The 18,322-nt window shown below is 39.4% G+C and overlaps 1 protein-coding gene across 1 annotated transcript in view; it reads left to right on the top strand.

The window, feature by feature from the left end:
• LEKR1 (leucine, glutamate and lysine rich 1) overlaps positions 1-18,322 on the top strand; it is a 265,838-nt gene that overhangs the window by 229,110 nt on the left and 18,406 nt on the right. Inside the window, exons 10-11 of the mRNA XM_077488100.1 lie at positions 932-1,025; positions 17,460-17,624. Of these exons, the coding sequence (XP_077344226.1) occupies positions 932-1,025; positions 17,460-17,624 (259 nt within the window). The remainder of the gene's footprint in view (positions 1-931; positions 1,026-17,459; positions 17,625-18,322) is intronic.

Raw genomic sequence — 18,322 nt, 5'->3', positions numbered from 1 at the left:
ACTGTATATGCATTACTCCTTAAATGCGGTTTCTGCATTAGTGTACTTTTTCCAGGCTTCTCTAATTATGAAGATTTTAATGGCAACAGCTTATCAGAGCTGAAGGGAGATAAGGCCATAGGGCATTGGTAATGCCTAGGGTCATTGTGAGAGTGCAGAGCAGCAAAGGAAAGAGGTTGGGTAACCCTGCTATGGGTACTGGCCTTGGAGTGCAGGATGGTTTGTGAATTTAGCTCAAAGCACACATCAAGGTTTAGAGAAATATTTTGATAACATTGAACTGGAAAAAAAAATTATGGAATTTCTGAAATGTGTTTAGAACTTTCTTCATTGTGCATAGTTGACAATCAGATTCAGACTTTCAAATGACAACTAGGGTCTGAAAATGTTAATCTGATTGGGAAAATTTAAAACCTTTTTTTCTGGTGGCTTCAACACTTTCTGGGACATTGACCAGAAAGATAATTCAGTTCAGGTCAGAGGTTCCTATATGCATGCTTGTTATGGGTCAGTGGCACAACTGCTGGATGCAGGAGGGTCAGCATGACAACCAGACAAGAATTTTCTAAAGGAGAAGGCAGTAATGGTAACCTTTGTGTTTCTCCCGTGACAGGTTTCCTTTAAGATCTGTTTCAGAATAGGCCCAGGACCTGTCATCTAACCCGGCTCCCCAGTCATAGACGAAAATATATGAACTCTGTAAAGATGTCATGCATTTGATCTGATCATAAACAGACGTGAGATCTCATAGCAGCAGAGATAATCATGAAATCCCTAATCCTAATGCTGCCAAACTGCTTACAGCGCCATGCTACCCATTTTCCTGCATCAGCTGGCAGTGTGTGTGCTCATTCTGTGAATTTATTGCAGGACTTATTGACTTTGGATGAATTACAGTTACATAACTTGTTATTTTTAACATTTCTTTCAGGGAATTGCAGATGATTTCATATCAGAATAGAATTGAGCAGCTCCAGGAAACCCTGAAACAGAGGATGCAGTCTGATGACAGCTGGGAGACAAAGGTACAGGCAGAGCACCTATGGGTGTGTTCGTTTTGATGGATGGTATCTTTTCAGTAGCTCTTTCATATGGCACATGTTCTAGCATGCTTTGCTTATCTGATGACATAATGTGTAAAACCAAGTACTTCTTTTATATCCCTGCAGTAGTCTTTCTGATAAAACATACACATTGCTGTTAGCATGGTGAAAGAGTGGAACAGTAAAAATCAAACGCCACTCCTGATCAAGGGGCCATTTTAGACCTACCACCATAATACAGTAGTGTTGTAACAGCTAAAATGAAAGTCCTCCTCTGAACTCCATTCAAATGCATAAATATTTTTATTGTTAAAATACAAGTACCTAGGTGGATGTAGTATCTATCCAATGCTGTATATTTCCCCTGCTGGCTCTGCACTGAGAACTGAGCGAACAATCACAGCTGATCGCTCAGTTCTCCCCACTATGCTCTGCCCCTCCAATGATCACTGGAATGCTGGGCTGTGGAAGATGCAGGAGCAGCTGGCTTAGTCTCCCAGCTGAGAGACTGAGCCAGCTGCCAATCCAGGTATCAAGATGGACCCTGACTGTAAAGTCAATCTAGCGCCTGGACCAGCTGAGTGATGTCAGCCTACAGCGGACTTTAGCCTGCTGACGACTGAAAACAGGTCATAGAACTGCACTCCTGTGATCCATAGAAGAAAGAGGGCCAAAAAAAGCTTTGGCCATACTTCTCTTTAAAGTCCAATGGTAGCATATACAGAAAGAAATGTGTATTTTTTCTCTACTTTATCCTGCAGGATAGTCTATAGGCCAGAGGCTACAATAATCCAGTGCATGTTCTGTCTCTTTAGGCCCGGACTAGATGGTTCAAATTTTGGTCGGTTAAGCAAAAACTGTCCGAGATTCAAACCATGTGTGGGTAGGCTGAATGTACCAAGTTAATCGATCAATCAACTTGGGTACAACCAGCCCGCCAGCTTCACTTGCTATTAACGCTAGTGCCTGCTATAGCCGATAGCAATAATCACTGTCTTATCCCAGTAGGGACGGCTTCCCCCACCCGCCTCATGTCATTTGTACACAATGAATGAGTTTTAGCCATTCATACTATTGTGGTGATCTCTGTCATTGGTCACAGTGATCGCATGGTACAGACAGGACCAATCACAGCGCATCTGTACCATGTGATTTCTGTGACCAATCACAGTAATCACATGGCAGTTGTACACAATTACTTTTATAGCCATTCATACTATTGTGATGATCTCTGTGATTAGTCACAGTGATCGCATAGTACAGATAAGGCCAATCGCAGCGCATCTGTACCATGTGATAGCCGTGACCAATCACAGCTATCACAATAGTTTACACTGGCAATGATTGAATGTCATTCATAAAAATGATTGCTTGTAACAGTGATCGACACTATTATAAGCAATCATAGTGTAAAAAAAAATCCTGATCACCTCCCCAGGGTAGTAAAAAGTGTCCCTATCATAACACTGCACTGCTTCTGGTTACAGTATGTAAAGAAAAAAAAATTGAAAGATTTTTTTTTAATACTGTCACAAGTCAGAAACCCCTGATCACCGCCACACCAGCCACATGATGATGGTGCACTACTCTGGTGACTATGGTGTCCATTTATGAAACTGTGAACAGCAGTGATCCCCAGGATCACAGCTAATCTTGGTTCATTAATGGTTTATGAAACAGAGATGATCGGGGAAGAACATGTTCTCCCTCGATCATCTCCACACTGAGAAGCTGTCATTGAGTGACAGAAACGGACAGTTTATGAAGATGCAATCTCAGCAGTTCACTGGCGGTCTGTTTCAGAATTCACGCTCCCAGATTCATCAGCTCAGAGGTGGAGAATCGGGGAGTGAAGAAAATCTCGGGGGAACTAAGGAGGAATATTATTGAGCTCCTTCTACCTTGATCAGACCCCCCCAAGATAATAAACAAGTCCCCCTGCCATGTGTGTGTGTGTGTGTGTGTGTGTATATATATATATATATATTTATTACATTTATTAACATGAGGACTGAGCAGTCATAATTTAGCTCTGCTTAATAAACAGACTTCTCTGTGTTTCAGTGAATTTCTGGTCCTGTAATCTCTCTATGTCTCGTGAGATTCCAGTATCAGGGGGCGTTCTCCACTGTTTGAAGCGTTTGTAGATCACTTCACTTTACAAAAGGAGAAGTATTCTACACCGCTTCATAAGCTGGCACTTACAGGAGAACGATCTCCTCTGTGGATGCTGGAGAACTGAGCAGCAGATATTTTACAATGCTTCATAAACGGACACCTATATGTAAGAAAAAAATTTGAAAAAAATAAATTTATTTTATTTTATTTAATTTTCAGAAAATTTGTGACAAAAAATTACAACTTCAAAAAACTTACTAAAGACCTTATATAATCTAATTTACAAAAAAGGGACCATTTGGGGGGTGTTTGTACTGTCCTGGCAGTTTAGGGCCTCAAGAAATGAAATGGCAGTCAGTACATCAGGACTGATCCATTTTTAAATATACATACCATAGTTTGTAGTCTCCATAACGTTCACACAAACTAAATAATATACACTGATTTAGGTTATTTTTTACCAAAGATACCAATATGTAGCAGAATACATTTGGGCCTAAAATGTAGGAAGAAAGATTATTTATTTGCAAAACTTTATAACAAAACAAAAAAACATGTTTTTCTTAGGGCCGGTTCACACAGCGAGGCGCGGCGAGGCATCTCCGACTTGCCTCGCCGCGACCTGCGGGGACCTCAGCGGCGACTTGCAGAGGACTTCTGTATAGAAGTCAATGCAAGTCGCCCCCGAAGTCGCCCCGAAGTAGTACAGGAACCTTTTTTCTGAGTCGGAGCGACTCGAGTCGCTCCTCTCAGAACGGTTCCATTGTACAGAACGGGGGCGACTTGCGGGAGCGAGGCGAGGCGAGCCGTGTCGCCTCGCATCGCCTCGCTGTGTGAACCGGCCCTTAATGTTTGTTTTTCAATAATTCGTTTTTTTTTTTTTTTACTTATATAGCAAAAAAAAAAAACCCAGTGGTGATTAAATACCACAAAAAAAAAGCTCTGTCTCAATACAATGATAAACATTTCTATTGGGTACAGTGTTGCATGACTGAGTAATTATCACGCAAAGTGTGACAGCACTGAAATCTGAAAATTGGACCAGGTAGGAAGGGGGTAAAAGTGTTGGGTATTCAAACATCGTCGTTTTCCATGGCGATAAATGCACTGGAGAAAAGAGTGTGGCTTGCTAAGGCCTGATTCACATCTATGCATTAATGGTGCTTTTTGCATTTTGCAGATTTGCACTACAGAACGTGTTCCATAGAAAACCATGTTTAATGGACTGTAGTGCAAATCTGCAAAATGCAAACAGCACAAAAAATGCATAGGTGTGAATCCAGCCTAAAGGGTGCTGTGTGTACCTAAAAAGCTGGGGATGATCATAAGCAATTAGGCCGCTTGAGGTTTCGCAGAACCCTTACAAAACCTGATGAAGGTAGAGCATGTTACTCAAGCAGAGACATTGGGCGTTATTTACGAAAGGCAAATCCACTTTACACTGCAAGTGCACTTGGAAGTGCAGTCACTCTAAATCTAAGGGGTAGATCTGAAATGAGGGGAAGCTCTGCTGATTTTATCATCCAATCCAATGTGCAAGCTAAAATGCTGTTTTTTAATTTCCTTGCATGTCCCCCTTGGATCTACAGCGGTTTTACTTCCAAGTGCACTTGCAGTGCAAAGTGGATTTTCCTTTAGTAAATAGCAGCTACAAGTATGAACCACTATAATCTAAGCTTTATGCTGCAGACTTCAGTCTCCTTGATGCTTCCTTGAATGGTCTCAGCTCAGTAGAAACCTAAAGGGAGTGCAGGCAAGGAATGGCAAATATGAGCAATGTACTTTAGCATCAGCTTGTGTTCACTGAACCCTGGGCCTTTTATTTCATTCCATTGCATGCAGAACAGGAATACACATATAATTGCAGTAAGCACACAGACATTCATACCTAATTATAATTGGTTTGAATACAGTAGTTGATGATGACACCATATGCTCCCCACCATTGTTGTCCAGTTTTTTTTTTGTACCCTGGTTCACCTGTTTGCATTTGGGAAAATTTGATGTTTGAACACAAATCACACAAGGTAAGATTAGTCAGAATCAATCATTGCTCGCTGTGTCTTCTCATTTCTGACACAACTGTGACACCTGCTCCAGAAGACAATGAATGTGGAAATATATTTACGTTAATATGTTACTTACTAAATCTTTTCTGCAGCACACAGAGGCAAAAACATATTAAATGTATTGTAATTGTACTGTCTGCCCTCATGTTGTAAAGCTCTGCACAAACTGTTGGCGCTATAGAAATCCTGTATAATAATAATAAAAATAATAATTAAATGGCTAGCTCACACCTCTCCCAGAGGTCCATCAGCTCATCAATGGTGTGCACAGTTTGTGTGCCTTCCACACTACAAATATAAGTCCAGGAAAAGACGAATCAGCACATCTGTGTGGATAGCATGAAGCTTTACTGATAAGGGCTCAATACTAATACTAAGTATTTACCATCTGCATGCTAAAGACTAATGCCGCGTACACGCGAGCAGACTTTTTGACGGCCTTGGTCCGGCGGACTGAATCCGACGGACAATTTGATTGCGTGTGGGCTCCAGCAGACATTTTCTTCCCAAAAGTCCAGCAGACCTAGAAATAAAACTTGCTTCAAACCTGTCCGCTGGACTCGAGTTGCCTGTGTGCTAGTCCGACGGACTAAAATCGACTCTAGGGCAGCTATTGACTACTGGCTATGAACTTCCTTATTCTACGTTATCACGTTTGAATCCGTTGGACTTTTGGAGTGATCATGTGTGGCCAAGTCCATTCGTTTGAAAGTCCGGCAGACCTCAGCTGCAAAGTCCGTTGGATTGTCTGCCGGACCAATATTTAGGGTGCAATATTTACCATGGTACTAAGCAAACCCCCCTGTGACAGCATGCAGGGGTTCCTCCACTGACACATTTGAAATTGTTGTGATTGAGTGGGACTCCACCCACATATCGTTCATTCACAGATATCTGTGGAAGAAAGTTTTAGGTTTCGTTCACACCATGGTGCAGAAACGTAAATTTTTCTTCATGGATGCTGCAAGTCCACAACAAAATAATTGTTTTCTATGTGCCTTGTTCACACCACACCACAACGTGCAGATTTTTTCTGCGCAGGAATCTGCAACATGTATGCAGTTTTCTGCACAGTAATATGACATCAACAATGGAGTGAATATGGCACATATCTGACACGGATGTAAACTGATGTCGATGTGCATGAAAACAGATGTCTCTGCAAGTGAAATCTGCATGGTTCTCCCTTCAGTACCATTCAGTTTTCATGCACGTATGGTGTGAACAAGCAGAGACACCAGTTTACATCAGTTTTCATGCACGTGGACATCAGTTTTGTGTCATATTCACACCAATATTGATGTCATGTCAGTTTTTTTCTGTGCAGAAAACTGCATAGATTGCAGATTCCTGAGCATGTTGTGGTGTCAACAGGGTACATAGAGAAAAATAGTTTTTTTTGTGCCCTTGAAGAACGCATGCAGAAAAACTGATTTCTCTGCATCATGGTGTGAACGAGGCCTTAATCACTGCACTTGTAGTCCATTCCATCTCGCGAACTGAAAGTCCAGACCTCAGTATGGGTAGGAACCTGGAGAAAGAGTCTACAGGAGCCTGACATTGCACACACCATCCACTGATTGTAGATGCAATGCTTTACAGGCTTCTGTGAAAAAAAATACATGTACATTTTTTCCTGCAAAAATATGTGCATTTAGTATTTTTTTTCAAAGATTAATTTATTCTTTAAAACTCTTCATACTAAAATATACACACAATAAAAAATATAAACATACATTATTTTTTTTTAAATATCCTGTTAAAAAAATCAATATCCCAGTAATAACTGAGACATTCTGACATTTTAGCACCTAAATGGTAACTCCTAAAAGCTTCCACAGACAAAAGGCTGGCTCCTACATCAGCCCTTCTTAATCCAATAACCACTCTGTCAATAGTCTGGAAATAGAACACTGCTAACTCTTCTCATGCTGGTTCAAAAATGCCTAGAGACATTAGAGCAGTGTTTCTCAACTCCAGTCCTCAAGGCGCCCCAACAGGTCATGTTTTCAGGCTTTCCATTATTTTGTACAGGTGATTTTATCAGTTTCACAGCCTTAGTAATTACCATAGCCCTTTCATCTGAGGGAAATCCTGAAAACATGACCTGTTGGGGCACCTTGAGGACTGGAGTTGAGAAACACTGCATTAGAGAGACAAGTCACTTGTAGGGAGATTTACTGAAACCAAAGCACTCAGAATCTAGTGCAGGTGTGCATGCCTGCTTTTAACTTCAGCTTGTTCAATTAAGCTTTGACAAAAAAAAAAAAACTGGATGGGTTCTATGCAGAGCTGCACCAAATTTGCAATCTCCAGGTTTAGTAGACTCCCCTTGGAGTCTGTGATATGTTCTCCCATTCTCTTTTTCAAAGGCCTCATAGTGCATCCAACATAGGGGGTCACTTACTATAGCACGAATATGTGATTGCGCAGTAATTAGTGCTCAAAACGCCAAATAGTGCTAATTAGCGCCCGAACGGAATTCACAATAGCGCTGGCGAACACATATCACCAAAATCAAATTCACTGTAGCTCCCAGACAACACATAGCGCCCAAACCCTTACTCTTGTTAGGACCACATGGAAATAATGTTTAGAGCATGATATGATCGCCTAAATGGTACTGAAATCTGTGGTATATTTTTTAAAGATAATCAGCTTTTAAAGTGTGTGAAAAAGTCTGAGAAGAGATAAATTCCCCGTCTCTTTACAGCTAAGTGCCAGCACAACTGAGCATGCTCAGACATTCAAACTACTCTCATTTTAACTCCCATGGCTTTTTTACAGGGAGCTATAGTAAATACCAAAATTATCGTTGGGCTAAAAAAGCATTTTTGGGAGTGAAAATTAGAGTTCTATAGCCCAATGCAAATTTCAGTATCAATTGTAACTTCCCGAAAATTAAAAAACTTTTCATGTTGAGATGAATGTATCTTTCTCTCAAAGTAATTGTCCTTGCAACAATGTTTCTTTATCATCTATTTTGTTTTTAAGAAAGCTAGCATGTGTAATGTTTTGGTAAAATATTTTTTTCTCTGTCACTTTCACTTGTTGCTGCCCATCTCACAAAAATCTTTACCCAAACCCACATACGTGTCTTTACACACTAACAAAAGATAACATTGCTGATGCAAATTTAAAATGAGTCACAAATTTGTGCATTTTTTTATTATTTCCAAATGATCCTAATTTGAGCCCAAAAAATGTGATATGAGTGCAAACATCAGAAATAAAAATGTAATTTCCAAAAATCGAAGGGTAACATCACTATTCTACACTCACACAGCAAGAACCACCAAATAGCACAGAATAAATCAAGAAGAAAAACTCCTGACTAATGTAATTCCACCACCTATATGTCCAAAGAAAAGCAGTATATGTGTATTTATGTGTAGGAGGGTTCCACATGTGGCAGCACAGTAGTTCTACACCACAGAGATGCAGCCTAAAAACATGTGGCAGCACAGCGGCTCACAGGCTATCACTTCTGCCTAGCAGCACTGAGTTTGAATCCCAATCATGCTACCTGGCTAGAGGTTTGTATGTTGTGGTGTTTAAGTTTCTTTTTCACCGGTGCTAACATTTTTGATGGGTTTTACATAATGGGACCCCAAGAAATCACATAAATCAAGCAAGTGTGGGTTTGCACCAAATCTAGAACTGGTGGGTTTTGGGCCAGATATGGATGTCTAAGTTTGGTGTGATGCTGCACACATATTTTAATGTTGTATGCTGATGAAGAATGATGAATGCGCTTTGTCACCAGTTTGTGTGAAGCACCCCTCACAAAGTTGTCATTTCCTGTTTTGGACCCTCCACATGCCCAACAATGTACAAGTTTGATTTGGAGATTTTTTGGATCACTGATCATGGGCAGCACCTTTGACATGTGTTATTTTGAGCTTTACCCTGCACAGATATCAATGCTGAGGCATTTTTTCATTTGTAAAGAGTATGTATTCCTAATGAATAGGTGTGAGCACTTGAGGTCTACCCAAAGAGACAGAGTCAGTTACACTGGGGGGGGGGGGGGGTGTCCTTTACTGGGTGGGTGCAAGTGTGCTAGCAAGCTTAGCTAGGTTATTTCAAGACCAGCATTTGTGGCCTGTGTTTGGCTTAAGAACAGGTCTGAATTTTTCTTTGCAGTGTGTATATTGGGTTACAAATAGATATGGTCTTTGTGGGTTTTGGGAGTTTGCATAATTCCTGACCCCTACCCCACTAAGGCTGTTTGATGATTGCTTTTAAATCTCACATGTTAGACTAACAACTGCTATGTAATAGTTGAGATAAAAAGAAAGGTTCCTGGCAATTCATTCCTGTTGTGTGTGTGTGTCAATATATATGTGCGCTGACTTTTTGGCTTTTGTATTAATTTTGCCTGTTTTGCTTATGATAATTCTGCCATGTAACTTTTTTGGAGTTTGGGGTGAGGACTTCTGATCACAAAAAAAGGTTAGTCATGCTTGTTATTAGCTTGATTTGTATCCCTGCTTTTCTATTGTGATTTGTATGGTTCAGGAGGGGGGGCACTCACTTGTCCCTTCCCTTTCCTGACCTCCAGGCTGTATGAAGGAACACCGTTTTTCTTCACATTTTCTCTTTTTGGACAGCAATTTTATTTTTATTTTTTTGTACATTCAGCTGTCAGCAGGGAATACCAGGTGTACAGGGAGCATTTACAAAGTCAGCCCAACTTGTATCGGACCAGTCAAGACAGCTTCCATAGGGAAACATTGATTTTCACACGTCATGCGACATGAGCTCCCAATGTCAGAGCGTTTGTTGCACCAGTGTAAACCCGGCCTCAGTCAGTACTTGTGAATGTATTTGGAATCAGTTTTGAGGATAGACATAAAGGGGGTGATTTACTAAAACTTGAGAGTGAAAATTCTGGTGCAGCTTTGCATGTTAACCAATCAGTTTCTAAGTTCAGATTGTACGATTAAGCTTTTACAAAAAAACAAAAAAACAAACCTGAAAGCGGATTTTGCCCTCCATAGTTTTAGTAAATCAACCCTACTGTCTCTAATAATTTTCTCAATTTTATTATATTCCCCATTATAGGCTGTAGAAAAGAAATTACATTTTGAAGAAGCCTGATTTATTTTGTTGTTTTATCATCTAACTTGGATGATTCCTCTTAAGCCGTGTACACACGGGCGGACTGTCTGGCCAACTTAGTCCGTCGAAACACATTTCAACGGACAGTCCGCTCGTGTGTGGGCTTCAGTGGACTTTTTCAGCGTGCAGTCTGGCGGACTAAGTATTTCGGAATTTCCGAAATACTGTCCGTCATACTTTGGTTTCAGCGGACAATCCGCTCGTGAGTAGGCTAGTTCGACGGACTAAGTATGGCGCATGCTCAGAAAGGATTTACACGGCGAAAGGTTGCATTGCTGTGTATTGGACTTCCTATTTCTAGTCCCGTCGTACGTGCTGTACACGTCATCGCGCAAGCTTTCGACGGACTGTTTGTGCATCCGTGTGTGGTCAAGTCCGTTCATTCGAAAGTAGGACGGACTGTCCGTCGGATTGTCTGACGGACTAAGTTGGCCATACAGTCCGCCCGTGTGTACGCGGCTTTAGGTAATCTAAGTTTTCTTAGAAAGGGGTGACAACTGGCAGCCCTCAATATACTACCATCTGCTGATGGTTTCCTAAAACTACTAGTCTGTACCTTCCAAGTATCAACATCTACTTTAAGACTCAGAATAGACTCCTTTTGCAAACAGAATTCTAGGATGCATCACTAGAGGGATCACCAGCAGGAGGATAGAGGGTTCCGATTCCCCTATATAGAAGGACATTTACTAAAACTGGTGCACAAAGAGTCTGGTGCAGCTGTGCTTCATAACTAATCAGCTTCTAACTTCAGCTCGTTCAATTAAGCTTTGACAATAAGCCCACGTTCACATCGGGCCAATTTGGAAAAATTGGTGGCTATTGCTGGAAATAGCACCATCCAAATATTTGCAATTCCAACTTTGCGGTGCCGCACCTATTCCCAAAAGTAGTTCCTGCACTACTTTTGCCGATTTCAGGGGCGATTTCAGTAGACATTTGTGCAGGAGCCCACACAGATGTCTCTGAAATAACTCCCGAAGTCAGACTGACATGCGGGTAGAAATTTGTGCAAGTTCAGCTGAACTTGCACAATTTCTAACCTGTGATTCAATATATACTGCGCTGTGGCGATAAACTTTATCAAGCCGCCGACACAGCTTCTAGACAAAAAAGCATGAATAACAAAAAATGTGTAGCGCTATGATAAAGGAATAAAATTATACGGATCCCCATATAAATCATTCAGTGAAGAAGAAAAGCCATATTCCTTAATATTAGTTAGACATAAGGACCAGAAACTTTTTCAAAAGAAATTGAAAATACATAAAGTGTAAGTGAACAGATATATGCATGAAAATATATGAAATAAAAATATATATTAAAAAAAAGAAAAAATATTATTTAGAAAAGTGTTTGTATCAAACAAGTCTCAAAACTGTAATTTCCAATGGTGAGAAAGTAGAGAGGTAAATTTTTCCAAAGGTTGCTTTCAGAAACTACGTGCTCTTCTAACATGCAACACCGCCACAACCGTGGGATTAGAGGATGCTTACCAGAGGACTTGGAGAGACATATGTCCCCCAAGTCTTATGGGCTTTGTATATGGGATCTCTCCAATGGTATGGATATTCCTTGGACTGAGCTTGTAGGGCCACATCAAATAGGGTGAACAAATTGTTACTGTCTGATGTGAGATGGAATGATAATCTCGTACATGGAACCATAAAAGTAGAAACCCGACATAGCGTAATATTGTCACGTAGAAAATTTTAATAATTAAAATTAGAAAAAGACTCACATTTTGTAGGTATCAAAAAGCGACATGTATAAGAATACAGAAATAGCGGTGTCTGCAGAGGAATCCACCCGACGTGTTTCAACTAAAAAGTTGGGGTGTGGACCCTCTCTACCTGCACCACTTTTAAAAGGATGCTGACCCCCATGTCGTTTGGAACACCACTCGAAATTCCCGCCTAACGTCACTTCTGGTAATAAACCGGAAGTGTTTACTTCATAAGGAAAAAAACGTATTTGTCTATTAAATAGCCCCTTTGGAGGTATTCACCACTAACATCCGTCATTAGCATTGGAACAATCCAACCAGAAAAATTGTATAACACCTAGTTTATATGGCAAAAAACGTCAAATTCTTCGCCGCGGATTACGCTATCCAAGCCTCGCTCCCAGCACGAGAACGACCAATCCCCGCTACATGATCACGCCTCGCTATGAGATCGAGTCACGGGTAGCGTCATATCCAGTCTGGAGTTTTTAACATCTAAGCCTCACTTTGAAAACGTGGCATGGCTACACATCCAGTCTTGCGTCTCGAGCGTCCAAGCCTCAACATGAAAAAGAGGCCTGGCCCGCCCTCTCCCGCTACCCCACATGGGAACAACATGGCAATACTATCTAGCCAGGCATTCATCATGTAACGCTCACCCCCACAAAGACAAAAGAAAGCAAAAAGGAAAAAGAAATAACCCCCAAAATAAAAAAAGATGTATATGATAAAGAGAGAAAAATGTTATGTGCAATAAAAAAATTCAAGGAAAATGAAAAGGCTAAAAGATGGAGATAATGTTAATAATGTAGAAAACAAGAAATGAAAATTAGTTTAGATACGCAAAAATGAAAACAATAAATTAACATTTGATGGAAAAAAAATATATAAAATTGAAATGAAATAAATAATGAAAATAAAAATAGAAATAAATATACAAATGAAAATAAAATTTTAAATAAAAATAAAAGTAAAATTAAATGTAATTAAAATTAAAAATAAGAATACAAATAAATATAAAAAGAAAAAATGAAAATAAACATGAATAAATATAAAATTAAATATAAAAGTAAAAATAAGTGAAGAAAGAAAAGGAAAAAGAAAAGGAAAAAAAAAAGATAACTGAAAATGTGAATGGAATTGAATATGAGGGTTGAGTGTAGTTAGTGGTTTAGATATCCAATTACGTCATTATATTACACACGGGAGCTATAATAGGTGCCCAGCGACTGGGGCCAGCATGTACAACTATATAGGCATAATTTTTATACAAATTAATTATATAAAATCAATGATCTTAAAAATAACTAAAATATGTATATAAACAATACTTAATTCAACTAATAATAATATATTCTACTATATTATCCACATCCGCATATACAATGTCCAAAAAATAAATTAGAAATTGCAATGTTAGTAAACTACCCAACATAAATTTAATTGACTAAGCATATGTCTTATATCTATAAAAAAATAGAGGAAAATATTATCCATAATTTCTAGATCTGCCTATGAATGTAAAAGGCTCTGCTCATAGATTGTAGATGTTAAATATACACAAGAATATATGAAAAAAATAACAAATTAAAAAATATTGTATTAAAATAAAACAAAAGGAAAAAAAAGTTGTTTGGTCGCATTACATCTCAACTAGGATCTATTGATAAAGGAGTTGATGTCCCATTCTACATTAATTCCTTGTGGGTGATGAGTCTGTAACTCATAAATCCAGAAGGTCTCCAACCTGGAAACACCTCTGATAGTGGCACCTCCTCTCCATGGCGCAATGTACTTATCTATTATAAGGAATTATGTCCCACTTGGGTTGCGATTGTGAAATTGTCGGTAGTGTCTCGGGACTGTGTGTTTAGTACTACCTTGCTTAATCAGATTAATGTGCTCGGAGACCCTTGTGGTAAAAGATCTAATTGTGCGGCCTACATATTGCCTGCCACAAGGACAGGTCAACATGTATACCACATTTTTGGTGGCACAGGTACAAAAATGTTTAATCTCGTAAGAGCGACCGTGACAGATGATCGAAAATTCTTTGGTGGTCTTGCGTCCACAGGTATTGTATTGACATACAAGACACTTCTTACAGGGGAAATAACCTGTCCAATTGTGAAGAATTGTGAAAGAAGGAGGTCCTGGTGGGGGGGATTAATGACAGACAAAGCAATTTTGCTTTTAAGTGCCAGTACCCCCCCCCCCCCCCCCCCCGATACACTATCTTAGGTCTAGCTGGAATAATGGGCAAAATCTTATCTTTCCTTAAAATGTCCCAATGTTTGATAAAAAATATCTTTAATTTGCTTGTGTTGGATTGAGAATCTCGTAAGGAAAAACCACTTGTAGTTAGTGTCTTCTTCTCTTTGGGGTCTTTCAGCTAACAGCTGGGAACGGTCAATATTAATAACCTCAACCAAGGCTTTCTCTACTTCCACCTGATTATATCCCTTTTCAAGGAATCTAGATTTAAGGACATCTGCCTGTATTTTAAATGTTTCTATCTCAGTACAGTTACGGCAAAGCCGTGAAAAATTTGCTCTTGGGGATGGAATTCAGCTATGTCCTATGATGGCAACTATCAGCAGATATGAAGCCATTTCTGTCAGTGGGTTTGAAGTAAGTGCTAAATATAAACTCCTTTCCGACTTTTTCTATTGTAAGATCCAAAAAAATAATTTTAGATGTACTAGATTGGAATGTTAATGAGATTCCTCTATCATTCGTGTTGAGAGTCAGAAGAAACTCTTCTTCAAGTGATTTGGGGGTGCCGACCCATAGGAGGAGGACATCGTCTATATACCTGATCCATAGCTTTAACTGGAAACAATCTAAAGTATAGACGACGTCCTCCTCCCACTTGGCCATAAATAGATTGGCCAGGCTGGCCACGATTTCTAACCTGCAGTCAGTGTGAACCTGGGCTTAAACCTAGAAGCTGGTTCCTTACTATGCACAGCTGCACCAGATTCTGTGTGCTCTAGTTTTAGTAAATCTCCCCCAGTGTGTCCAGTTCCAGAGACCTCACTTAGGCTGGCCATACATTATACAATTTTCTTATTCAATTTCCTTGAGATTTAACTTTCAACTATGTGTGCAAGGACCTACCTGATTGCTCACAAGTTGAAAGTGTTTAGGTTTGACCTCATATTATATGGTTTTTCGTAAATCTAAAGAAAAACTGTAAAAGAAAATTGTATACTGTATGTCCAGTCTACCAGAAAGATATTGATATAGAACAAGTCCAGAGACAGGTAACAAAAATGGGGAAAGGCCTGGGAGACAAAATGTATTTCGAGAGAGACAGTCAACAGTAAATGGCTTCAAAAATGCATGGGACAAACAGAGATCTATACTCAGAAAATACAGTTAGCGAAAAAAAAAAAACAGTAATAAAAAAAAATGGGCAGTCACTTTTCTATGTTTCTAAGAGTCAAAAAAAAAAAATTGTATAAAACTTATATGATAAGAAACTGTAAATAATAGTCTTAATTGGTGGTCGTTGACATACCCTTACTGAAATCATTAAACCAATCAGTCCTTTACTGGAAATGACAAACAATTATGATGCTGCCAGGTAAACCTAGGACTATTTATATATATATGTATGAATATATGGAACAAACCTGAAAAAAAATCATATTTTCTGTCAGTTTGCAGAACACACATTTAAGTTTAGGGGCTTTTGATAATTTATGTGCTGTTAGTTCTGTACTTAGAGATTGAATGTAATTTTAGATTTCCTGTGTTATGTGTTCAAAGCCCACATTTTTCTCACAGTATGATGAGCATGTTCCCACTGTGGTGTGCATTATGCATGTCTGGCCTGCATTACGCCTACATTGTCTTATCAATAGAGTGCACACTGTGAATCTAAGCACAATCCTGATTTTTCCCTTATTTAACCAATCACGTTTTTCCTCTTGCATTAGCTAATAGTTAAATTCTCCAAAAAATATGTTATGGGTAGACACTATTGTTTTCTACTCTATCAATCTGGAAGCTCAAATTGGTTTAATATTGGAAATCTCCAAAAGTAGGTGGTTGTTTGTGTCTTCAGCCCATCCCACAAGACATATGCCACATAATAGATGTCCTGGTTATTAATTATTTAACAAAATGAAGAATTCAAGGTAGGAAGGGCATCACTTGGCTTTTAATGGACATGATCATTAAGAGTTACAGGGTATTCTGGTGGGAGTATGCTAAGCTCACTGAGATGTAGAACAAACCAGCAACTGAAATCTTAAAAATGCTATTTCTACTCTATAGGTGAAGGAAAAATGTCATAACTAATGAGAAATTGCTATTTATTTACAATTGTGCTATAAAAAGAATGAGACACGTTAATTGGTTGATGTGGCCCACATTTCTATTATATATATATATATGTATGTGTGTGTATTTTAACAAAAGTATTGGGACGCATGCCTTTACACGCACATGAACTTTAATGACATCCCAGTCTTAGGCTTGATTCACACCTATTTATTTTCAGTGCATTTTGCACTACAGTCCATTTAACATGGTTTCCTATGGAACACGTTCTGTAGAGCAAATCTGCAAAATGCAAAAAGTACTACAAATGCATAGGTGTGAATCAAGCCTTAGTCCGTAAGGTTCAATATTGAGTTGGCCCGCCCTTTGCAGCTATAACAGCTTCAACTCTTATAAGAAGGCTGTCCACAAGGTTTAGGAGTATGTCTATGGTAACATCTGACCATTCTTCCAGAAGCGCATTTGTGAGGTCAGGCACTGATGTAGACAAGAAGGCCTGGTCCGCAGTCTTTGCTCTAATTCTTCCTAAAAGTGTTCTATCAGGTTCAGCTCAGCACTCTGTTCAGGCCAGTCAAGTTCCTCCAGCTCAAACTCGCCCATGTCTTTATGGACCTTGCTTTGTGCACTGGTTTAACCGCTTGCCGACCAGCCACCACAGTTGTACTGCGGCAACATGGCTCGTCTGCACGAATCGCCGTCATGTTACGTCTCTTCTATTTGTTGCCACTAGGGGCACGTGCTGCTCGCCCCCCGGAACCGATTCGAGTGCCCGTTGGTCGCGATGACCGCCGGGCTCCCGTAATCTCTCGTGACACGGCGTGACACAGAGATTCCGGTTCTCTGAGGGGAGAAGAGACCGATCGTATGTTAGCTGCAAAGGGTGGGCCAACTAAATTTTAAACTGTACCAACTAAAACGCCATTTAAGTTTATGTGTGTGTAGATGCAAGTGTCCCAGTACTTTTGGTAATAGAGTGTATATATAGATATATAGTATATGCACAATGTTGATGCTGTTATTTTGCTGTAGGAAACACACACATATTGATGTTAGCATGGTGTTCACAGTATTGTACATTTCATTTTATAGATCCAAAATGAACTGGAAAATCAACAGCAGAGGTTCATACAGAAGCTTGAAGAAACGGAGCAAAGGCTTCTTGAAGAAGCCAATATGGAAATTGAGATTGAAAGACAAAGGCATAGTGATGTTATAAAGATGCTACAGAATAAGAATGAGGCACTTGAAGGAAAGGTTTGTTTTCTTGTGTGTAAAATATACTTGATGCCTCCCCTTTCTGGTTAAGCAACTATTAACACTGCAGTTTTATAAGTGGTAGCCGCCATAGTGAACCCTAAAGTTACAGCCCTTACATTTCCTATGTGTTACATTTTTGTAATGTAGGATAAGAAATATGCTACAATATATGATTAACATTATATGACAGCATGCTAGGCTGTGTAAAAGAAGCAAACAGTGCATTTTTAAATAAAATCTCCTTCCTGTAACATACTTACTTGTTTACTCATCTGATGGGTTACTATAATCATTATAAAGTAACGACAGGATGAATCGTACCTTGTTGTGTCACTTGTGTACCAGAGCACAACAGTTGGACCAGAGAAACCAATCAGTGATAAACCAATCAAATGTAGCTTTCCACAGTTAAATTGCAGTGGAGGAGAACAGAATGTTCTTATTTCTGACACCAAAAGAGAGTGACTATGGGGAAGGTAGAAACATACTGTAGGTGTTAAGTGCTGGATAAGTGGGAACTATGGAATGATTCCACCTGTTTTATCTGCTTTACCTCTTGGCATTGATGAAAAGCTGCTACATTTGTTTAAGAAAAGTGAGTTGAGGGTTAAAGTCCTTTTGGACCATCAGCTGCACTAAGATTAATTCAATAGATCCACCAGCTACTGAGGAATCCATCTTGTTACAGCTCTAGA

The sequence above is a fragment of the Lithobates pipiens genome, unplaced genomic scaffold, assembly GCF_037356315.1.
Source record: "Lithobates pipiens isolate NorthernLeopardFrog02 unplaced genomic scaffold, aLitPip1_a1.2 Scaffold_18, whole genome shotgun sequence".
Classification (NCBI taxonomy): Eukaryota; Metazoa; Chordata; class Amphibia; order Anura; family Ranidae; genus Lithobates; species Lithobates pipiens.
Note: the sequence above shows the minus strand (reverse complement) of the source record. Positions and strands in the feature narration are given on the sequence as shown.